The sequence below is a fragment of the Phaethon lepturus genome, unplaced genomic scaffold, assembly GCF_000687285.1.
Source record: "Phaethon lepturus isolate BGI_N335 unplaced genomic scaffold, ASM68728v1 scaffold1945, whole genome shotgun sequence".
In the NCBI taxonomy this organism is placed as follows: Eukaryota; Metazoa; Chordata; class Aves; order Phaethontiformes; family Phaethontidae; genus Phaethon; species Phaethon lepturus.
Window position 1 is genome coordinate 21,051 of NW_010538197.1, and position 21,447 is coordinate 42,497.

Sequence of the window (21,447 nt, forward strand, 5' to 3'; positions counted from 1 at the left end):
GTAATAGAGATGTTAAATGAATCCTCAAGCTAAACTCATTCATGGTGCCTTTCTTCTTTCACCCATGTCTCTTGTAGACTTTAATCGGGGTTCTTACCTGTGCAGCTACGGCGCTTTGAGAACCTCACCAGGACAGAGGTTATGAGAGAAGGCAGTTGTCTCCCGGGATGGATGCCTAGATTTGCCCTGAGGTGACAAGACAGGTTTCCCGCAGAACTGCTGCTGACCCAGTTTTGCTCTCTCCTGTCATAGCCTTTCTTTAGGCTTCTGAACCTGCGCAAGCTGGGTCTGAGTGACAATGAAATCCAGAGACTTCCCCCTGAGGTTGCCAACTTCATGCAACTGGTGGAACTGGACATCTCCCGTAACGGTAAGGTCAAAGCTAAATGGGGAGTGGGTGCCCCACAGCCCTGCTTCTCAGTATAGTAGTACTACCCTGTGCACTCATGTTCTGGAAGAGGCAGTACCCTTTCACAGTCCTGCAGAGTGATCTTTTGTGGGTCCTGAGCTATGAAAATATGCTTGTCTTACTGTGTCTTAGGCTGTCACCAGTACCTGGTGTGTCCCATTTTCCACATGATAGGCTCTTTTCAAGCTTCTTTTTTTCTTTCATGTTTTTTCCAGACATTCCAGAAATTCCTGAAAGCATCAAATTCTGCAAATCCTTGGAAATCGCAGACTTCAGTGGGAATCCTCTCTCCAGGTAGGAAGGCATATGCAACCCTTCTGTAGAGCTGAGAATGAGAGGTGAAGTTCCTCATTCTCCCTAGCTTTCTCTGGTCTTCATCTTGTAATTATCTTCCCTTGAATTCAAAGCCTAGGATAACCCTCCCTTTGCCAGGACCTGCAGATGTTTGCTCTCCTGACAGGTGGAACACTCAGCATAGTGAAGCGCTGGTGTGTACTCCCTCTTCTGCAGGGCCTGTGGCTTGGATTGATGAGCCTTTAGTCATACTGTTGCCACTGGTGTGAATGGTGAGGACTTTTGTCCTCTTGGAATAAGTTTATTATTCCCTCCTCACCCTTTCACCCTAGTGCACAAACCAGAATGGATGTGGACGTGTACTACAGATATGTAGAGAAAGGCCTGCATGCTATCCTTTGCTCTCTGTCAGTCTTTTTTGCTCTCTGTCAGTCCTTTTTGCTCTCTGTCAGTCCTTTTTGCTATGTCTTCTTATTTATAACTTAGGATAGCAGTCCTTTGAACTGTGTTTGGTCGGTTTCCCTGATATCTCAGTGCCCAGAGCTATGTCCAAGAATGGGGCTATCTGCCTTGTCTCTTCAGTCTTGTGTCTCTACAGCTCTTAATCCATAATGTTTTGGGAATTTAAATGTGGCTCCTTTGCCTTGGTGAACCATGCTTTCAGGCACTGATGTCTTGATGCATTGTCTTCCAGGGTCCCTGTAGATGCCAGTCTAACTCCAGATGCCTGGCTGCCCTTTGTGTTCCCGGGCAAGTGCTGCCTAAGTCACCCTTTAAATATGATTTAACTCTCTGCTTCCCTCTTGTGGTGCCAGACACTGCCAGAATGGGACAAGCTTTTCAGTCACTGAGAATCCCTGTACCACAGGAATGACTAGCACTTCTACATTAGAAGTTATTTGTCAGAGTCTTTTTGTGGCCCAGAGTTGTAAGATGTGTGTCATGAGCAGTGGGGCAGGGAATCTCCAGGAACTGTCTGTGAACAGCAAAGGATTTCTCCTTTTCCCTGATCTTTCCCTGTTCTATTTCACCTTGGATCTGTTATGATGATACTGCATGGTCCTGGGAAATGCTGCAGTGTCATCTGCAGAACTATCCTTAGATGGGCATTTGGATTACTTGGTAGCCCTCCCTGCTTCCAAGTTTAAATGATCACATGGCATAATTTAGTCTGGGATTTGTGCTTGAGTACTGCAGAGCCAAGTTTGCACACTTGGACATGTAGTGACTTTGGTGCAAGGGGGTATTGTTGTCTTGGAAATGGGGCATATCCTGGATCTGGAGCCAGGATCAGAGTTGGTCCCTGCACTTCTCCTTTCCACATGTTGATAACAATTGGGATAAGACTGGCTTTTGAGGGATTTAAATGAGGAATTTAGGGTTTGTTTCATGCACAGAATTAATGGTGTTTTGTTCTGTCATGCTTTCACAGGCTTCCAGAGGGCTTTACACAGCTTCGGAGCCTGGGCCATTTGGCCTTGAATGATGTGTCCCTGCAGAGCCTCCCCAATGACATTGGGAAGTGAGTATGCCCCTGTTTCTCATAATGGGGAGGAGGGTTGGGGTGGGGACACCATGCTGTTGGGGTGATGACACTAGCCGGACTTGGAGGGGAAGAGTGTGCCATCCCAGTTACAGCTTACCACTGTAGTGAACATACTGTGTGAGCACCTCTAAGCATTTTGCTTGTTAAAATACAATCTTTTTAAAAAGTTTCCTTTCCTGGTCTCAGCTGCTTCTCCTCCTCTGTGGTCTGTGGCACAGGCAAGGAGTGCATCCAGGCTTCTTATATCCTCTGTCTTATTTTATGAGTGCCCATTTATCCCTTTCCAAACAGGTGTGGTCTGTCCGATGATGTTGAAATGATTTATGCTGCTAGCAAATGGCCAAGGCAGAGCCCATGGGGCTTTGCCCATGGGATGCAGTGCCCCTACCAAGGGATTTGGCTTTCTATACCTGAGGGTTTTTATCTTTGGATCTAGAAATGTCTAAGCAACAGAGCTCAAAGGGTTGTGGTCAGCGGCACAGAGTCCAGATGGAGGCCTGTAGCTAGTGGTGTTCCCCAGGGATCAGTACTGGGTCCAGTTTTGTTCAACACCTTCATCAATGACCTAGATGAAGGGTTGGAATGAACCCTCATCAAGTTTGCTGATGATACAAAACTGGGAGGAGTGGTTGATACACCAGGAGGCTGTGCTGCCATTCAATGGGATCTGGACAGACTGGAGAGGTTGGGTGGAGGGGAACCTCATGAAATTTAACGAGGACAAGTGTAGAGTTCTGCACCCGGGAAGGAACAACCCGATGCACCAGCACAGGTTAGGGTTGACCTGCTGGAAAGCAGCTCCATGGAGAAGGACCTTGGAGTCCTGGTAGACAATGTTATCCATGGGACAGCAATGTGCCCTGGTGGCCAAGAGGGCCAGTGGTATCCTGGGGTGCATTAAGAGTGTGACCAGCAGGTCGAGACGGATTATCCTCCCCCTCTACTCTGTGCTGGTGAGGCCTCATCTGGAGTATTGTGTCCAGTTCTGGGCTCCCCAGTTCAAGAGAGACAGGGAACTTTTGGAGAGAGTTCAATGGAGGGCTACAAGGATGATCAAGGGACTGGAACATCTCTTGTATGAGGAAAGCTGAGAGACCTGGGGCTGTTTAGTCTGGACAAGAGAAGGCTGAGAGGGGATGTTATCATTGTCTATAAATATCTAAAGGGTGGCTGTCAGGAGGATGGAGCCAGTCTCTTTTCAGTAGTGCCCAGTGATAGGACGAGGGGCAATGGGCATAAACTGCAGCACAGGAAGTTCCATCTCAACATGAGGAACAACTTCTTTACGGTGAGGGTGACGGAGCACTGGAAAAGGCTGCCCAGAGAGGTTGTGGAGTCTCCTTCTCTGGAGACCTTCAAAACCCAACTGGACACGTTCCTGTGCAACCTGCCCTAGGTGATCCTACCTTGGCAGAGTGGTTGGACCAGATGATCTTCAGAGGTCCCTTCCAACCCCTACCGTTCTGTGACTCTGTGAATCTTTTTGAGCAGGCAGTCCTGTGTGTGATACTATGTTTCCTTGTCCTGAATTTGGGCACAGTGTTGTTTCCCCATGATTTTGCAATAAGCAGTCACCTTCGTCAGAAGTCATTTAAGATCCTCTTTGTTTTTTGTTTTCCTCTGTCATCTCCATTTATGTGTACACACTCGTGTATATGCATTTGTGCAAGTCATAAGGGGTGGTCCCAAGGGAAGGGATATGAACACCTCCTTGTATCCCTGAAGCCCTATTCAGTGAATTTGGCTTTCTCGCTCCCTTTTCTCTTGCAGTTTGGCAAACCTGGTGACTTTGGAGCTACGTGAGAACCTGCTAAAGACTCTCCCCACGTGAGTGTGTCTGTCTGGTGGCTTCAGGAGTCTCCTGCGTGATCGGTCTTCCTGATTCCTCAGGGACTTGCTCTTTCTGTAGTACAGGCTCTAGCACTTTGCTTGGGAGGGCTCAAGGCTTTGCATAGATTAGCTGTGTCTTGCTGGATTTCTGTAGATTGGGGTGAGGAGGGAGAGAGATGGTACAGGGCTTAAGAGCAGGGGAGGATGTTCAGAGTCTGTACTCAGCCTCTGTGTCAGGACTGATTTGGAACAAGGCAGGGTTCCATAAGAAAGCTGCTGGAAATGGTGAGAACCATTTTTCCTGGAGAGCTGGAGCAGATGATTGATTCTTTTGCAAAAAAAGAAAAAAATGTACTGATGTGGGTATATGAAGAACTCTGTACACAGTGAAGTTCATAATTTAAAGGGCAACAGAATACCACTGAAGATATATTTTGCTTCTGACGTTTCTGTTTTCTTGGGTATCACTTCTTGATTGTTCTGGTTGAGCAGTTTGTGGGAGTGGGTAGGATAACTGGCTTTCCTGCAGCAGATAAAAAACAAGCCAGCAAAGGAGAAGAGGTAAGTCTTGTTAAATGTTTCAGAAAGTTAGGGACAGAGATGAATTCCTGGTAGAGGATCCAGCTGGTACAGCTGATGCTCTCAGGTAGATAGGATGTGGGGAACTAATGAGTCTGTAAAGTGAGAAACAGCAACCCCTGTTTGGAGAAGTGGGAGTTAGAGTCAGTGGGGTAGGACCGAAAGCTGAGGACATGTGAACAGCTGGGCCATGTCAGAAGAACTGAATCCTGGTTTTGTGGGGTTGCAGACTGCAGCCTTTTATATCACCAGGTTGTAATGTGTTTGGATACTCAGGGCACATCCTTGGATCGCCAGTGTTGACAGGCTTTGGTTCCCATGCAGGCTTCTCGCAGTATCTTGCCTAGTGAGCTTATTGTCTATACGTCTTGACCTCTTATGACACATTGTGCCAGTGTTGTCTTTCCCTTTCTCTTAGGCAGCATGGGCATCCCATTTGAGGAAACTGAGGCTGTTGAATTTGTCATTCCTGCCTCTCCCTGCAGCTATGCTTCCCTTGCCCCCCAAATACGTATTGTCCTCTGCTGACTTTCTCCTGTTGTCTGTTAGTCTGTGCCAGGTTCCCATCCTTGCTACAAAAATGGGCAGCAGTGTTAAGGTGTGGCTTGTTATCTGTCATGTTTTTGCTCAGAGTATTTTATGGTGGGAGGGGGAGAAGGCATATTGGTGACAAAGTGGAAGCTGGCCACTTTGGGATTGCTGGTGCTACTGAACCCAATTCCCTGGTACAGATGGTCCGGCTGGGGGAAGTGTACGTACCAACTCCCCCAAACTACTTGGTCAGAGTGACTATGAAAAAGGTCAGGATTGCCCCACCTGTTTTAGGAGTTATTAAACGTTATGTAATTTGTGAGATGTGTGTCCTAGATGCTAACCTTCCGTTCGTTCGTTCTTTCTTTTTTTTTTCCTCTCTTCCCTGCTCTACTACCTGTATCTTGCAGTTCACTCTCCTTCCTTGTCAAGTTAGAACAGTTGGATCTTGGTGGAAATGACCTGGAAGTACTGGTAGGTGAGGGGTGGTGGGGAGGGAATATGGGTGGTTGGTAGGGGTAGAACCCTGTACCTCTGTGGAAGCAAGTGGTTTTTAATCTGAAATGCAGAGAAATAGACCTGCAGGTTGTTTGGGAAGATTCTGATCTGTCCACCATGGCCTAGTCATTGTTCCCAGCATAATGTTTTCTTCATGCGTTGGGCCTTGTGTCTTGCTTCCTGTTCTCCTCATGCACACCTTGCTCTGCTCTTTCCAAGCACTTTTGCTCTGGGATGTTAATTCTTGGTATCTAGCTGCCTAAGGATCTTTCCTTTCCAATGAAACTCTCTGGTGCTTCCTTTCCCTTCTGTGTTGCACTGCCCCCAGCTGTTGTTTTTCACTTCTGCTAGGCCAATTTTCTGCCTTTCTCCTTTCTGATTTGATTTCTCTACTGCAAAATGCAGGACCATTCTATGTTGTTCCTGGCAGGGAAGTCAGCCAAGCATGGGGTGTATGTCCTCTGGAGTGGGGTGCCTCCATGGAGGGCTCTGAGTGTAAGTTTGCCAAGAGCCAGTGCAGAGTCTCGAAATTCAGCTTGTCTTGACATTCAGGGACATCCAGTGATATTCTTTAATTTTGCAGCTATGGATTAAGCTGTTACTGAATCCTGCTTTTAATGTTCTGGAATGCTTTTTGGCAGAAACCCATGTAAATTGGGAGGCAAAGGAGTTTGTGCAGCTTGCTATGCACAAGGCTGCAGCATGCTTGTGAGAACAGTTATCTGCACTGCAGTGGTGCATTAGCTCCAAACCCAAATGCTAATCAGTGTGTTTGGTGTTTGTGGAGTGATGCTATGAATGTATGTCTACCATTGCTAATGGTGCTGCTATATCATGTTGAGTTGGCCAGTGTTATCCAAATGTTTGTTTTCCTGACTGGGAGGGGGAAGAGGAGAAAGACTTATTCTTCTGTAAGGCCAGAATTTCCAAAACCCTGTTTAGTTCTCTTCTTGTCTGCTATCAGACAGTCCTTGCTGTTGTCTTCCATGTTTCCTGTTGGGACTTTCTGCAGCCCGTATGCCACCCCAGACATTTCCAAACATATGTGCTGCTATATTGTGGCACACCAACACATTCGCTTCATAAACCACTCGTGAATGGTTCTAGGAGGTGTGAAAGCAATAACAATGTCTAGCTTTGTAGAGATGTGGTGTGATTTGTAGCATCCTAGGGCAGCTTCTTCCCTATGGAAGGGACTGATGCTATTACTGCCCTGCTCTGTTACAGCCAGATACTCTGGGAGCGCTACCAAACCTGCGTGAGCTTTGGTTAGACCGGAACCAGCTCTCAGCCCTGCCTCCAGTGAGTACCTGTTCTGGGCCATTGATTCACCACTTTGCTCCCTTCCTTAGCTGCTCCCTTGAGCCGTAATGTCTCCTTTCTGATCCTAGGAGCTGGGCAATCTCCGCCGCTTGGTCTGTCTGGATGTGTCAGAGAACAAGCTGGAGCAGTTGCCCAATGAGGTCAGTGGGCTAGTAGCACTGACGGACTTGCTCCTATCACAGAACCTGCTGGAATGCATTCCGGATGGGATTGGTGAGTATTGTGGCATGGGGAGCAGTGCAGGACTTCACTGTCCAGGCAGTGCTCCTGGCATGGGGGGCTTCAGGCAAGAGTGTATGTAACAAGATATTAGGGCTTGATGGACATAGTCACAGTAGTTGAGTGCAGAAGTGGTAGATGATACTGGTGAGCAGAACTCTACAGGACAAATTCAGGTACTTGATCTGCATCATGCATGTGTGAAACCTGTGAACAAACCTGGTGGGGAAGAAAGGTGGTGCCTGTAGTGTTAGGTTATGTGATCCCTGACGGGAGGCATTTCAACCAGATGAACATAGAACAGCGTCATTATCTCTGTAGCGTAGTTCACACCTAGCTTGTTGCCCTGGCCAGGTCAGCTGAAGCAGCTCTCCATCCTGAAGGTGGACCAGAATCGGCTGACAGAGGTGACAGAGTCAATTGGGGACTGTGAAAATCTGTCAGAACTCATCTTGACAGAGAACATGCTGACAGTAAGTACACTAGCAGCCACCCTGCCTCTCCTTTGGTGTTCAGTTTAGCCACATGCCAGGGATCTTTTCCCATCTTCTGGCCTCTGAGCCAGATTCCTGAGCATGCTTCAGCTGCTCTCCTTTGAGCTGCTTTGATGCACAGTTTCACCTAGGTCACAGGCTCTTGAGAAGACCCTGCTGGAAACTGCTTTCTCTCACTCTTTTCTTCTTTCTGAAAAATTCTCTAGGATAGCTAGGATGCTGGCTCTAGGATTAGCCAGTCCTGAAGCCCATCCAATCTGATGGGAGCAGGACTACATCAAAAGCTGCATTTGGCAAGGGGCCATGGAGTACTGTAATTTAAAATGGCCCTGCTCCACAGTGCTCATGATTTGATTGTTAAAACACAAGTACTGGGAATGGACAGATGAACAGGAGAAAGATCTTGACCAGTGGTGTTCTGAGTGTGCTGTGCTGAGGTGAAGAGGTGGTATGCCACAGTCTGTGAACCCGAGGGAAAATCTGTTCCGAAGTTCTAGTGAGTACTTTATCGAAAATGTGTCTGCTAGGACAGAAGACAGCCTTTTTTACCCAGATAGAGGGCTCTCTGCCTTTATACCTTTATACTACTGCTCATATATTTTGCAACTATTGAATCATCTCCTTCCTAGGCCTTACCAAAGTCCCTTGGCAAGCTGGCCAAGCTGACGAACCTGAACGTGGATCGGAACCGGCTAACATCCCTTCCATCTGAGATTGGAGGCTGTGCCAATCTGAATGTGCTGTCCTTGCGAGACAATCGGCTGGCCCTCTTGCCACCAGAGCTTGCCAACACCACTGAGCTTCACGTCCTGGATGTGGCTGGGAACAGGTCAGCAGCAGGAAGGGTAAACAGGCTTGTAGGCATGTTCCTAAGGAGGCTGCTGTGAAGGAGCAGCATGGGCTGGCCCCTGGTGTGTTTTGGGAGACGCTGGATCTGTGCTGATCCCAGGATCCGTGTTTGGGAGAAGCCCAGACTGACTGCTTAGGTCTCTGGAAAGAGGACATGTATTTCTCAAGCTTTGCTTGTTAAGCCCTTCTCTGTGCTACTTGAATACAGGGTAGAGCTAATCCAGAAATGTGGGGGCATTTTGCCATGTGTGAAATAAAGATCAGGGGAAATCCTTGGTCCACTGCCTACCTTCCTGCAGATTTTGTAGTTTTGTGTCATCAGTCCTCTGGTGATTGGTGCACATTTATGATGTGCACAACCCCACAGTGTGCAAATATCTGTGATCCGTTCTGAAAGATTCTGCAGTTCTGTTAGCTGATGCTGGTATATTTTGTAGCAGTTGGAAGCTGACTGGAGCTTCTGTTTGGAACACTCTCTGTACACTGGTCTGTGAAAGCATAATTTTTCTGTCTTCAGACCCCTCTTCAAAGTTGACCGTTTTCACAGTTGCTGGGAGTTGTCCTCTGCTAAAAACTGATGAGGGTAGGTTACTGGAGTGCAGTCTGTAGCTGTGGCAGAGCCACACGCAGCATGAGACAGCTGCTTCAGTGTGTATAAGTGGCTTGGCTTTGTCTATTTTCAGTGCAGGTGAGGCAGTCTGGAGCCAAGCTGAAGTTCCTTTTTTACCAAGTAAGTTTAACCAGCAGTTCTTTTCTTTTGCAGACTGCAGAACTTGCCATTTGCTTTGACAAATCTTAACCTGAAAGCCCTGTGGCTGGCAGAAAATCAGTCTCAGCCCATGCTGAAATTCCAAACAGAGGATGATGAAAAGACAGGAGAAAAAGTTCTCACTTGTTACTTGCTTCCCCAGCAGCCCTCTCCTAGCCTAGGTAAGACACTGCATTATGAACGCTGTCTGCAGTACTGTGTACTCTGGAGAGTGCTGTAGGGAAGAGGCCTTGAACCTTCCTCTCTGCTTGGTTGGGCTGTTCTTTGTTACTGTGATACCTGTAGCAGGCCTAGGCTCCTGAATGGCTGGTGGCAACCTTCCAAGGCAGGGATTGTTAAAACTGAGAAAGTACTTCTCTGCCAGGTGGTAAAGAAGCTGCAGCCTAGTCTTCAAGTCTTCTGCTTTGACCTATTGACAGAGTAGTTCATTGTCTGTAAGGTTTGCTTCCTGTCATTATGATATCCTTGTGTCAATAATTCAGATTCATGCCTGAATCCTACCTTTTTCCTTAGTTCTTGGGTAAGGAGTGCTAGAGCTGAACCATTCAGGTCCTTTTGTAGAGGCTGCTGTAGATCTGGTGGGAGATGTACAAGAGGTGACAAGATCTGGAGGCTACATTGTTTGTCCTTAAGGCCTCTGTGTTTGATGCCATGAGCAGATGCAACAGAAGTGCCCTAAGGGGTTGAGAATGGTCTTTCATCCAAGCCTACAACCCAACTTGTTCAGAAAGTAGCTCCCACTGTGTTATCTTTCTTCCCAGAGAATCTTTTGCAGAACAGTGTGGATGAGAGCTGGACGGACACCAATTTAAACAGAGTCAGTGTGATTCAATTCCTGGATGAACCCAAAGTAGATGATGAAGAGGAGTCTGGAGCTGAGAGGCGGGTAAGAAGAAGAGTTTCTGGAGGCTTGTTAGCTCCCTATGGAAACATAGGCACAGTCTAAACTTTTTTCCTAAGATGGGAGCCATTATGGTGTTCATGTTTCACCCTGTAATAGTGCTGCAGACATGTACTACATTTTTGCAGTCCAAAGGGCATTTGGTGCCATGTGGAGACAAACGAGTATAAAAGAGGATTCCTTGAGAGCCTTTGTGCAGATTTACATTTTGACAGCTGTCCCGTGGGAATTGAGCTGTGACTGTTAACCTGCCCATACATCATTTGCGTAGTCCAGAGATCCTAACAGTCAGAGCACTGTCAGGACTAGATTTTAGTTGACCCCACTCATGGGGAAGAACTGCACAGGCAATCTCCACTCCTCCAAACATGGAGTCAGATGCAAGCCCATGCTGTGGAGTATCCTGTTACTGAAGTAGCTAAACACAGTAGACAGCCTCAAAAACTGTGGAAGATCATTTTGCTTTAGTTGCAGATGCAAAAGACAGGATGAAAATTTCAGTTTTGAGCAAGTAATCTGTTGCTTTAAATCTCTTGCAGGAATTTTTTTCCCTTTTTATCTTGTGGAGAGAGATTCTCTTGAGATCCTGCTAATAAATGGTATTTGCATCTGTCCTTGCAGCATGTATATGCTGATGGTGTTTGGAGGTTCTGTGGGGGCTTTTTGTTTGTTTTAAACATTGTTATTCATTTTAGAATACGTTTTTTCTTGACTCTTAGCTAGTATGGACTAGCTAAGCATCACAAATTCTGGTTGCATACAGGCTTGTCAGATATGTTAAGAAACACCAGAAGGATTAAGAAGATACTCCATCTGTGTGTTCCTTTAGGAGTTTCTGTGTTGGCAGTTTCGCATTTACTAAGCCTGAAGCACAATTTAAAACATCCCGTCTCTACAATTCCTTCCAATCTCTCTATCAGATGGAGAGCAGGATAATGTCTGAGAGTGAGCTTTGAGAAGTGTTATCTGCCTCCATTTCTTTCTTCTTCCCAGCTGCAGGCTATAGTAGTGGAGAGGCCCAGATCAGATCCTGCAGCCTGACATTTAGGTTGCATCCATCTGGGGCTCTAGCACTCTGATAAAATATATTATTTGAAGTGGTTCAGTCTTGATGCATGGCACATGACACTCTGACTGTTGAATCTCCTGCGCTAAGTGTTTTTATTTGGTAGGGCTTACAGCGTAGAGCGACCCCTCATCCCAGTGAACTGAAGGTTATGAAGAAAGTGATTGAAGTTCGGCGCAATGGGGTATACGCTGCAAAGCCTGACACGGACCTGAATTCTCCTAACTCAGAAGTGAGTGCTGTTCGCTAAGAAATGTATAACCATAGAGAACATGTAGCAGACTTGGGGGATGGGGAGGCAGTGTGTGTAAGCTGGGCAGAAAGAGCTTAATTTTGGGAAAGACTGGAATGGACTGAGCATGGATTGCCCGAATTCCAGGGGTTGGAATCTGCCTTGTGGTGACAGCTGGGGCCATTGAGATACAGCAAGAGATACCACCAGGAGACAGAGAATTGTGTAAGGGGAATTGTGTGCATTTGTATCGCTTTTTTCATAACACAGGGAGAGGAAAAGAAGGCTCTGATATTCCCAGTAACGAATGATGGGAATGGAGTTCTCGGAGGAGGCATCTTGCTGCCCAGGTGTGATACGGAGAATAAATGCCTGCATAGATAGTGGAATAGGGGTGGACCTAGGTGAAATGCAGCAGGGTTGGCAGGGAAAGCAGTGGGCAACCTGAAGAAAAAGCTGGTTCTGTTGGTACTGGATCATACCCCACCTCGCACCAGTCACACCACATTGCTCTATTTGCTGCTTTGGTTTGTGTCTTGACATTTACAATCATCTTCTTAGGAGAAGAGGCTGAGCGCCATGTCAAATCGCAGTGAGGACTCCCACCTTTCCAACAGCACTGCCTCTGCTGACTTTAGGGGAGAGGAGCAGGGAGAGGAGGGAGAGAGGAGCTGGCCAAATGGGCAGGTGCCTGATATGCAGGAGCTGGAGAAGGAGGTAAAGCCCAGAACTGAAGAGGAGCATAAGGAAGCTGCTGTCCAAGAGGAGGAAGATGTGGAAGTGGAATACAATGAGGTAGGAACCTAGGAACTGCATCAGGGTCATGATAAAAAGTGGAAGAACTTGAAAGTTTCAGAGAAAATGGTAAATGGATGTACAGAGTTTGATTTGGGCATCACTGGAGGCAAATACAGGCCATGGAAGCCAAGTGCAAGTAGAAATTCAGGCAAGGAGCCTGAATGTGGGAGCTGGGTCCATGGAAGGACAGAATGGGAGCCAGGCAGGGACTATGGGAAAATCAGAGTTACAGGTTTGAGTGCTTTCAATTACTGGAGCTGACAGAAGATGTGTCTGGGTGAAGGAGCTGATACGGAAAAAGGCAAGTATGGTGAAATTTTAATGTGTATTCCTGCATCTTCTTTAGCACAAAAGCAACAATGCTGGCCTTGCCCCGTTGGTAGTGGGGGGACAGTAAGTTTCTGCACTACCTCCAGATGTGCCTTTTACCTGAGGTTCACAGCCTTTCTGGGGCTTTGCCATTGTAGCCCACTGTACACTTTGCTGAGGACACACTAATACGGAGTGAAGATGAGGATGAAGATGAAGAACGACCATTCCCAGTGGAGAAACAGAGGCTTATCCGCAAAGACACGCCCCATTATAAGAAACACTTTAAGATAACTAAACTGCCCAAGCCAGAGGCAGTGGTGGCACTCCTGCAGGGGCTCAACAGCGATGGAGTCCCCAAAGAGGAAGAGGAGTTAGGAGGCTGCAATAACAACACAGAGCCCGAGGATCAGGAGGAAGCATGGAATGAGGATGACACAAAGAATGGAGCTTTATCTGCTCAGCCATCAGTGAAGGTAAGGTCTTGTGGGGAGGGGGAAAGGTCAGAGGGGTACCAGACCTCCCTTCTGCTACTTTGAACTACCAACCATTGATGTGGTACCAATGAAAACATTGGCAAGAGGCTCCAGCACTTCAGGAGAGACATGCTGAGGGTGGGAGAGCTGAAGTTCGTTCTGGGGCTCACATGATTGTCCAAGAGCTGTGCTATGTTGCTTATGCCTGACTCTTTGCGCAGTATCCAGATTCTTGCACTTGCCCCATTATGTATGATGTTGTGTTCTGTGCTGCAAGAACAGTTCTTTTGTCCCATCACTGACAGGTTCTTCCATTCCTTTCAATCGCCTTCTTGCTTGCTGGTTGTTGCACCTCATTTGCAACAGGATGGATCTAACCTCAGGCTTATGTTCAGGCTGCTTACACCTGTTTTTCTGCCACAGTGCTTCCTGGAGAGGAGTGGGTAGTGAGAGCAGACAGGAGTGTGCCCTTCCTATTGGTTTCACCCTGTGCCTGCCCCAGTGCCGTTGCAGTCTGGTGAAGCGTGCATTGGGGCTTAGGGGAACTTGCGCTCTGGAGTTTTGCCATTACCATGGGTGCACAATGGGCCTTTCTGGTTATGCTGGGGGCTGATGAGACAGGAGGTCCTTGGCCCTACTTGGATGAATTACCATGGTTGGTTAGGGACACACAGAGATTCTTGCTTGAGGAAGATCCTCACAGTGGAATAGGAATGTACAGATGAGGGACACTGTATGAGGTTAGACCAGTTCTTACTGAAGTTGCTGTGATGATTTTGTGATGGGTCTTTGGCAAGCAGGGGTTAGGGCGTGGCTGAATCTCCATCATAGTCTGACATGGGTGAGTTGTGGCTCTCTAAACTGGTGTAAGATGCTGGAGTGAAATCTGTTCTTGCTGTTAGCTCACACACTCCAGACTGTTGGGATCATTTCCACCCCACAATGGAGTTCAGATGGCTCAGGGGAAGGTTCCTGCACTCAAGTTTGCTTTGGAGCCTTTATCTCGGTGGTGCTTGCCTTGCTGTATCTGAGCTGATAGAGCTTGTCCCTTGCCCCCTAGGGATGAGGCATGTAGTTTCCTTACTGTTTGTGAAGCTCCTCAGAATGAAAAGGAGTTGCTGCTGCTTGTAAGAATGTGTGAAGCCATCTTGAGTCCCCTTTGTCCAAGACCTGTCTTACTTGGGAAACGCCTTCACTCAAAAAGCTTATTTTAGCCAGGGACTCAAAGCTGAAGATCCACTGACCCACTGGCAAAATCTGTGAAGTCTACATATACGTTGAGACCACAGGTTTGGTGTATCTGTCAGAAAGTTACCTTTGTTATTGGCTAAGCCTTCTGCCTGGCACAGTGTTCCTTTTTGTGGAGCTGGGTTGGATGCCTGCTCCATGAAGGCAGATTTATTAGCTTGCCTGTTGAGCTGCCTTCCAGAAGTGGGAATGTGGGGAGCAGTGTCACTGTGCAATGGAGTTCCAAGTGAGAGGTGCTGCATATATGCATTGAAGAAGGAGGTAGGACAGGGTGTGCAGGAGGCTGAATCCTTAAACCAGAGGGTTTTTTGCAAAGACAGCTGGTTTTCAAGAGAAGTTCTGTGGTTTCCTGCATTTGGGAGCTGGATCCCTGGGTGTCTGGCAGGATGCACTGTTCCACCAGAGGCTCTTCCCTTTGCAGGAGGGACCAATGCAGTTTGATTTGGGATTGCTTCATTCCTGTGCAGCAGCTGGGTGGCACCAGAGGTCCCTTTGTGCTTTTTTCCTGTGTTATTTGATCCTTCCTTCTTCACTGAATGACTTGGTATACAGGGGAGGTAAAATCAGCTAATAGTGTTCAGCTTGTGAGCTTGGTCATCACAGCCTCAGAGTGCCAACACAGACAAAATATGGCCTTAAAGATGCAGCTTCCAGTTAGCTGGTTCAAAGAGCGCTGACACTCTGCATGTTGTGAGACCTGGGAGCAGCCCTGTCACTGGTACTTGCTGGTAGGTGGTAATCAGGAGTGGTGTGAGTGGGGTCTGCTCTGGTGCTGTGTGGCCACACCTATGAGAGTGGTGTGCGTTTGTGTGTTGGGTGGTGGTGGTAGTGGTGGTGGGTTTGGTTTATGCTCCACTAATCCGCATGCCTCTTTGCTGGTTCCTGTCCTAACAGGGGGTGTCGTTTGATCAAGCCAATAATCTGCTGATTGAACCTGCTCGCATTGAGGAGGAAGAGGTCTGTACCACTCCTACTGTTCTCTCTCTGCCAAAAATCATTCAGTCTGCTTGATTTGCTTCCCAGGCTCACCCATTGTTGTAGGGGAAACTCTGATCTCTCTGGGTCAAGTGGCTTCTGGACCTGACTGATCACAAACACACAATGATTGCTTCCTCCCCTGCTTTCACCTCCTTTCCCTACTTTTCCATACCTGAGGTGAGAATGGCTGCTGCAGATCAGGAGTGAGATGGAAGAAATTTAAAAATCCAAAGGGGGCTGAGGTGGAATGTTCAGTTCCTGTTTGTTGTGCACTGAGGAAGGAGAAGGTGGAAGAAAATAAATGCATACCTCTGGGAGTGGTGGGTAACTCTGAAGGAGTAGAGGCCTCATGAATCTGCTGAGTGCTGTGTATGACCCTTTGGGAGAGGGAGGAGGATCTAATTCAGGACACTGTGCCATTGCACAGTGAGAAGGGTGGAGCTAATGATTCATGCATCTCATGCAGCCCCCACTTATAAAATCCCCTCAAGTCCACATGCAGCGCTTTGGGATGTCAGAAGGGGGCAGGTGCCACTAGAGGGTCCGTAAAGCCCCTGGCACCATGGATGGTGTTCTGTGCCAAAGTTTGAAGTCCCGTGTCTTGCTGCCTTAGCTCATCCTCTGACTGTGATTAACTTCCTGAATTTGTTCCCAAGCTTTCAGTAGGGTTGCCTGATCCTTAGGGTCAGTGGGCTTTCTGCAGGCAGTGCTCCCAGGGACCTGTTGGAAGCAGAGTGCCACTGTCACTGGCAAGAGGCAGAAACTGTTGTCAGTACTAATGGCTTGTATGAAGGTTTCTTCCCTTAGGACAGCACAATGGTACCAGACCCATGTATTACTTGAGAGTGCTGTCTCTGTGAACTTGGCTGTTTGCTGTTCCCTCGGGTGTAAAATGGAGGCTCTTCTTTCTTGGTCTTGGAGTAAGACTTTCTGGGAGGGAGATGACAGATCCTTTCCACTTAAGGCAAGATGTGAGCTGGCTCAGATGTGGTCCGCTGTTAGTATGTCCCGAAGATTTTTCCATCTTAGCTCTAGATCACTGAAAAAACATGTTAATATGTCTTGCATTTCTCTTTTGCATAGCTCTTCTGTCACTCAGAGGCAAAACTGAATATAGCCAGGTGCTTCCCGATCCCTTATTTGGGAAATAGTGCTCTTGGTCCTTCTTTCCAGCTGTTGGACGACATGTTTCATTTGCAGCGTTTTCTTGCTCCTCAAGGTGCAGTGGCCCAGGAAACGTCTGTCTTGTATCGGGAAACAGTCTGCTCGCCTTTTCCTTGTCTCCTGCCTGTGCTTCACCTGCATCTGATGGAAGTGCCTAGAAATTCTCTATGGTGGCTGGAGAAGTTAGCTGGTTAGAGACCCCATTTTGCTCCGGTGCCCCTGCAGTCTCCTTTGTGCAGATCTCTTCCCTCACTGTAAAGAGCAACGTGGTAGTGCAGGTCCCAAGGACAAGCATACTAGGGATCCACCAGATGGGTGGTGGTAGCTGAAGTCACCCCAGAGCAGACCAGCTTTGGGAAGCAGTTGATTGTCCTACAGCTCTGGGAGAGTGCTCAGCTCAGTGCATGGTTGCTGACCTCTCCAGTCATTTTAGTGGAATCATGCTGGGCACCTACTAGGACTGCAGCTCATGTGGAAGATTCAGCCTCCAGAAACAAGCGAAAGCAAACTGGGGAACACGGGCTGCCAGTGCTGTAAGTGAGAGCTGAACTCAGGCACTGTGCGGTTGGGACACCTCACTCATGCTGAGAGGGGTGCCATTGCCATTTTTCCTAGCACATTGGCTGTGAAAAGCACATGCCTGTCGGTGAGTAGGTGGAGGACAATAGGAGAAATATTCAAGGCCTTAAAGACTACTTAGCATCTGAGTAGAGAATTACTTGGGAAGGGACCACTCCCAGAAGTAGAATCTACCTGCTGTTTCCAGGGATGATTTCTTGTCCTTGAGAAGAGCCTTTTATAGCTAAACCAATGGTCTGATGAAACTGAGCAAGACCATGGCAGAGTGGAGAGCCTGGTGCCCCTTGAGCAGCACAGTTTAAGTTCATAATGCTGCTATCCCATTCCTTGTATAATTTTATACAGCTCTTAGAGAGAAGGAACTGCTGATTGATTGTGTGTTCTTTAAGCCTAAACCATAATCCTGAGCCAAAGACTAACCTTTCCAGAGTACAGCTGGAGACATCTGCCTAACTTCTGTCAGCACCCCAGCATCAGGGTGTAGGGAGCCTGGTGCTGTGTATGCAGCTTGTACTTCCAGAGCTCCTTTAGCTGTTTGTGCCAATGGGACTCTACTACAGTGAAAGAAATAATTTTGTTAAAGCATATCATATCTGATAGTGAATATCTGGATTCCACTGCTGACTGTTCCCAATGTTTTGTCTCAGTCTCCATCTGCACTGCAGAAATGGCTGTATCTGGGTTGTAGAGAGGCTTTTGAAGGAGAAAAGAACCGTACTGAGCTGCTATTTGAAGGCAGAAGGTTGCACCTGAAGTCTGTTTGTTTTCAGATATTTTTTTTAAGAAACAGTCCACAAAGAGCTGCTGTGCAGATTGAAGATAATAGTTGAAGGAGGGTCCTAAGTTCTGTTTAAGTGACTGATGCTTCTTTGTCTGCGATAATGGCTGATGACATCCTTCTGTGTTTGCCCAGGCGTAACCCATCTTCTGCAGAGCACCTGAAAATACAGCAGTCATGAAAGGCTCTGCACTGGCAAAACTTGTGCTGACTGAGGAGCTTTATAGGCTTTTGCTTTTCCCATGATGGTTTCTCCCAGCTGCAGAAGGCTATCTGGAAAGGATTTCCCCCCCCCCCAGGAAAAAGCTAGGCTGATCTTAGATGTTCAAAGCACCTTGACTTCCTTGCCAGAGGGTGGCAAAGATCCTGTCAGCTGCTTCTGCGCAGATGTCATATCCTGTCACTCTGGAGTCAGAAATGAGGCAAGTCTTCTCCTTAAAGGAGTCTTGTCCTGTGGAAATTGCTCAGAAATACTACCATTTGTGTTTGAATATAGGCCTCATGCTTGGCACCACAATTGCTGTTTGCCAGAGGCAGACGGTGACAGCACAGCTTGGTCCTGAAGCATGCAGCATTAAGGGGGTTCAACGTTGAAAAGGTTGGCCCACTTAGTGCGTAGCATCGGGAGGCCCTGCCATCATGAGCAGTCCCGTTCATCTCAGTGATGCTGTTGCAATGCTGCCTTTACACTTGGACCTCTGCACCTTGGTCTGTTTTTGTTGTTTGCTGGGTGAGACCATGTACTCTTGAGGACATTGTCAGGCTTAGAACTCTTTATGTACCAAACGTGATTTTCCTGCAATGTGACCTGTAAATTTTAAACCCTGAAAAGATTAATAAACCTCCCTTGTATAATGCAAGGAAGAACACATCACCTGTATTTGCTCAGATGGCTTGACTAGAATATACTTTCTGACAGAGCAGATTCCTCTTGAAGTTATGCAAAGATACAGCACTCTGCTTTCTCTCATTTAATTTTTTAAATTACTAAAGTTCCCATTAGCAAGAAAAAATATGACATATTTTCTATTTGATTTTGTCTGGCTTTTAATTTATTGCCACAGGAATGTTTTTATGACCTTTTCCTACTGGGTTGAAGGGCCCTTAGTATTCTTTCTTAGCTGTGACTGTCCAACAGTTTGGAACTAGTGACTGTAATCTCTTCTTGTAGATGTACAACTTGTCATTCAGGTCTGTTAAGGCACAGTCTGAGTACAAGTCACCTACAATGTGACAGAGATTACTTGTGTGATTGCTGCTTATTCATCATAATATATGACTGTCAACTGCAAAATTTTATCTGATCTGGAGCTTTCTTAAGGACCAAATAACAGACTGTGGAATGATTTCTCACACAAATGCAGAACTATCTGCAGAGTTTCCCTTTAAGAGTGTGGCACAATCATCTGGTTTGCTTTCTCAAATAGAAAGAACAGAAAGGAATAGAGCAGTGTTTTTAATGGAGAGGGAGAAGATACCATGTTTAAACAAAACACTCCACTGTGCATCTGATTTTTGCTTTTGAAATAGGTAAATGCAATGTGTATGTATATAACAGATATGGGTCTTGCTGCTTAGGACAAAGATTATACAAAGAAATTTAGGCATTAAAATAATCACTGTACAAATTAATGGGGCTTAAAGATTTGTATGCCTTTAAAAACTGGTCCCTATTTGCAAGCATAATAGTATTTTCTGTCTGTGCCAACAGAGGAGAAAGATAACTCCTAGAATAGTTTTGAGACTTTGTGGTGAAAGACAATCACCAGCTTGGATCCAGGAACAGAAACAAGGCAAGACTGTGACAGGTTGCCATTTCTGGAAGATATACTTCAGGCAAAAAAGCACTGTGCTCAATTCAGGAGCAACAAGTTAAATTTATGACAAAGATAACAGAATATTTGGAAGAAATCCTGAAATCAAGTCTCCTACCATCACTAGCACCAGATACTGTACTCTATTTCATAAGTCAGTCAAACTTTTTATTAAATATAGATTGTTTTCTCCTGTTACTCGACATGTGTGCACACACTCAGGTTCCTCCTGCTGGGATAAACCAAAAACTTCTCCAGATTTCTACTTCTTGAATGATTATAAAACTTACTTTCAAGCTGAACTTGCATTTATTAATTTGTTTTTTTCATTGTATTTTATCTTGAAAAATCTCTTTCCTGCTGTCTGACGCTTTGTCTGCTTGTCCTTGGTATATTTTTATGGACATCAGTGTCAACTCCTTCTAGCCTTCATGTTGCTAGATTAAAGAAACCAAATTCTTCTAGTGTACTCTTGTAAAATAGATTTGCATTCCTTGTCTGTCTCACTGCCTTTTTTATTTACCTGTTCTCCTTGAACTCAGGTTTGTTGACTGTGGATAAAATGACAGAGTTTGTTCAGACTTCAGGTCACTAAATTCTGTAGTTTTTCTTCCACTTGAAGTGTAGTAATTTCTGTTCATGGATGGGAATTCTCTTCAGCTCCCTAGCTTTTGTTCCTGCATTCAACATCAAGGTCCTCAGTGAGTTTTGTCCTCCAGATTGTTGGTGTACTTAAAGGTGTCTCTGCTTGTATGTTTTAAAATGAGTGATGCCAGGTTTAGTGCAAGAATTTTCCATTTATCTCACTCTCACCTTGGACATGCTCCTATTATGCTGCCTGCCCTTAGCGGCACAAAGTTGAAAGAGATTAGAAGGGAGTTGTAAATTCTCCAGTCCTTCCAGTCTTTTAATTGTATATTAAATGACGGGCTAAAGTAGACCTTTAGAACAGTAAGAAATTATTGGGCAGAGAGGAGTTCCTAAGTGAAATTTTGTAGTCAGAATGATCCAAAATGAATGACTATACCAATGGTTTTACCACACAAAAAGAATCAATAAGAATAGGAATAAAAATCCTGTACTGCTGAAGAGAGGAAGAAATAGAACGTGTTTCAGTGTCACTCATTCCGGCTGAATTCGCAGGACTTCCACATCTAGGTTTTTGTCCTACTTCCAATTCTGGGAATTGTTCAAGGCTTGGTAGCTTTGTCCAATACTCATTTTGTTTCTCTTTGTCTAAAGAAGTTGAACATTTTCATTTCCAGAGGGATTCTGTCTTGTTGCATTCCATAGTTTAGCCAGCCCAGTTCCTTTCAGGATCCCCTCTTTTGGTGTTGGTGTTGCCATGCCTGTGGCAAACCTGGGTGCCCATCGTGATGAGGAGGAAGTACTAGCTTCTTACATCCCTATTTCTGGAATTCATTAATGAAAGAACTAATCATAGAATCATAGAACAGCCCAGGTTGGAAGGGACCTCAAAAGGTCCAACTTTTTGTGGGAAAGGGAGCCTAGATGAAATTATCTAGCACCTTGACTAATCACATCTTCAAAACCTCCACTGATGGGGACTCTACCACGTCTCTGGGGATTTTGTTGTAGTGAATGATTGTTCTCGCTGTAAACACTTTTTCTTATATCAAGATGAAATTGTGTTTCTATATAGACACACATATATAGATACAAATACTCACATATATCATAACATATGATTCATATCTATAAGATAGCTACATACTCACATCTATATATATTCATACCAAGAT

At 46.1% G+C, this 21,447-nt stretch overlaps 1 protein-coding gene across 1 annotated transcript in view; it reads left to right on the forward strand.

Moving 5' to 3' along the window:
- Window positions 1–252: 252 nt before the first annotated feature.
- Window positions 253–21,447, forward strand: part of SCRIB (scribbled planar cell polarity protein) — a gene marked incomplete at both ends in the record, with an annotated part of 66,018 nt that continues 44,823 nt past the window's right edge. The window contains 16 exons of the mRNA XM_010286699.1: window positions 253–370; window positions 625–703; window positions 2,136–2,225; window positions 4,020–4,076; window positions 5,600–5,663; window positions 6,915–6,989; window positions 7,079–7,223; window positions 7,584–7,702; window positions 8,353–8,552; window positions 9,336–9,502; window positions 10,103–10,227; window positions 11,415–11,540; window positions 12,102–12,227; window positions 12,282–12,320; window positions 12,806–13,123; window positions 15,266–15,328. Of these exons, the coding sequence (XP_010285001.1) occupies window positions 253–370; window positions 625–703; window positions 2,136–2,225; window positions 4,020–4,076; window positions 5,600–5,663; window positions 6,915–6,989; window positions 7,079–7,223; window positions 7,584–7,702; window positions 8,353–8,552; window positions 9,336–9,502; window positions 10,103–10,227; window positions 11,415–11,540; window positions 12,102–12,227; window positions 12,282–12,320; window positions 12,806–13,123; window positions 15,266–15,328 (1,911 nt within the window). The remainder of the gene's footprint in view (window positions 371–624; window positions 704–2,135; window positions 2,226–4,019; window positions 4,077–5,599; window positions 5,664–6,914; window positions 6,990–7,078; window positions 7,224–7,583; window positions 7,703–8,352; window positions 8,553–9,335; window positions 9,503–10,102; window positions 10,228–11,414; window positions 11,541–12,101; window positions 12,228–12,281; window positions 12,321–12,805; window positions 13,124–15,265; window positions 15,329–21,447) is intronic.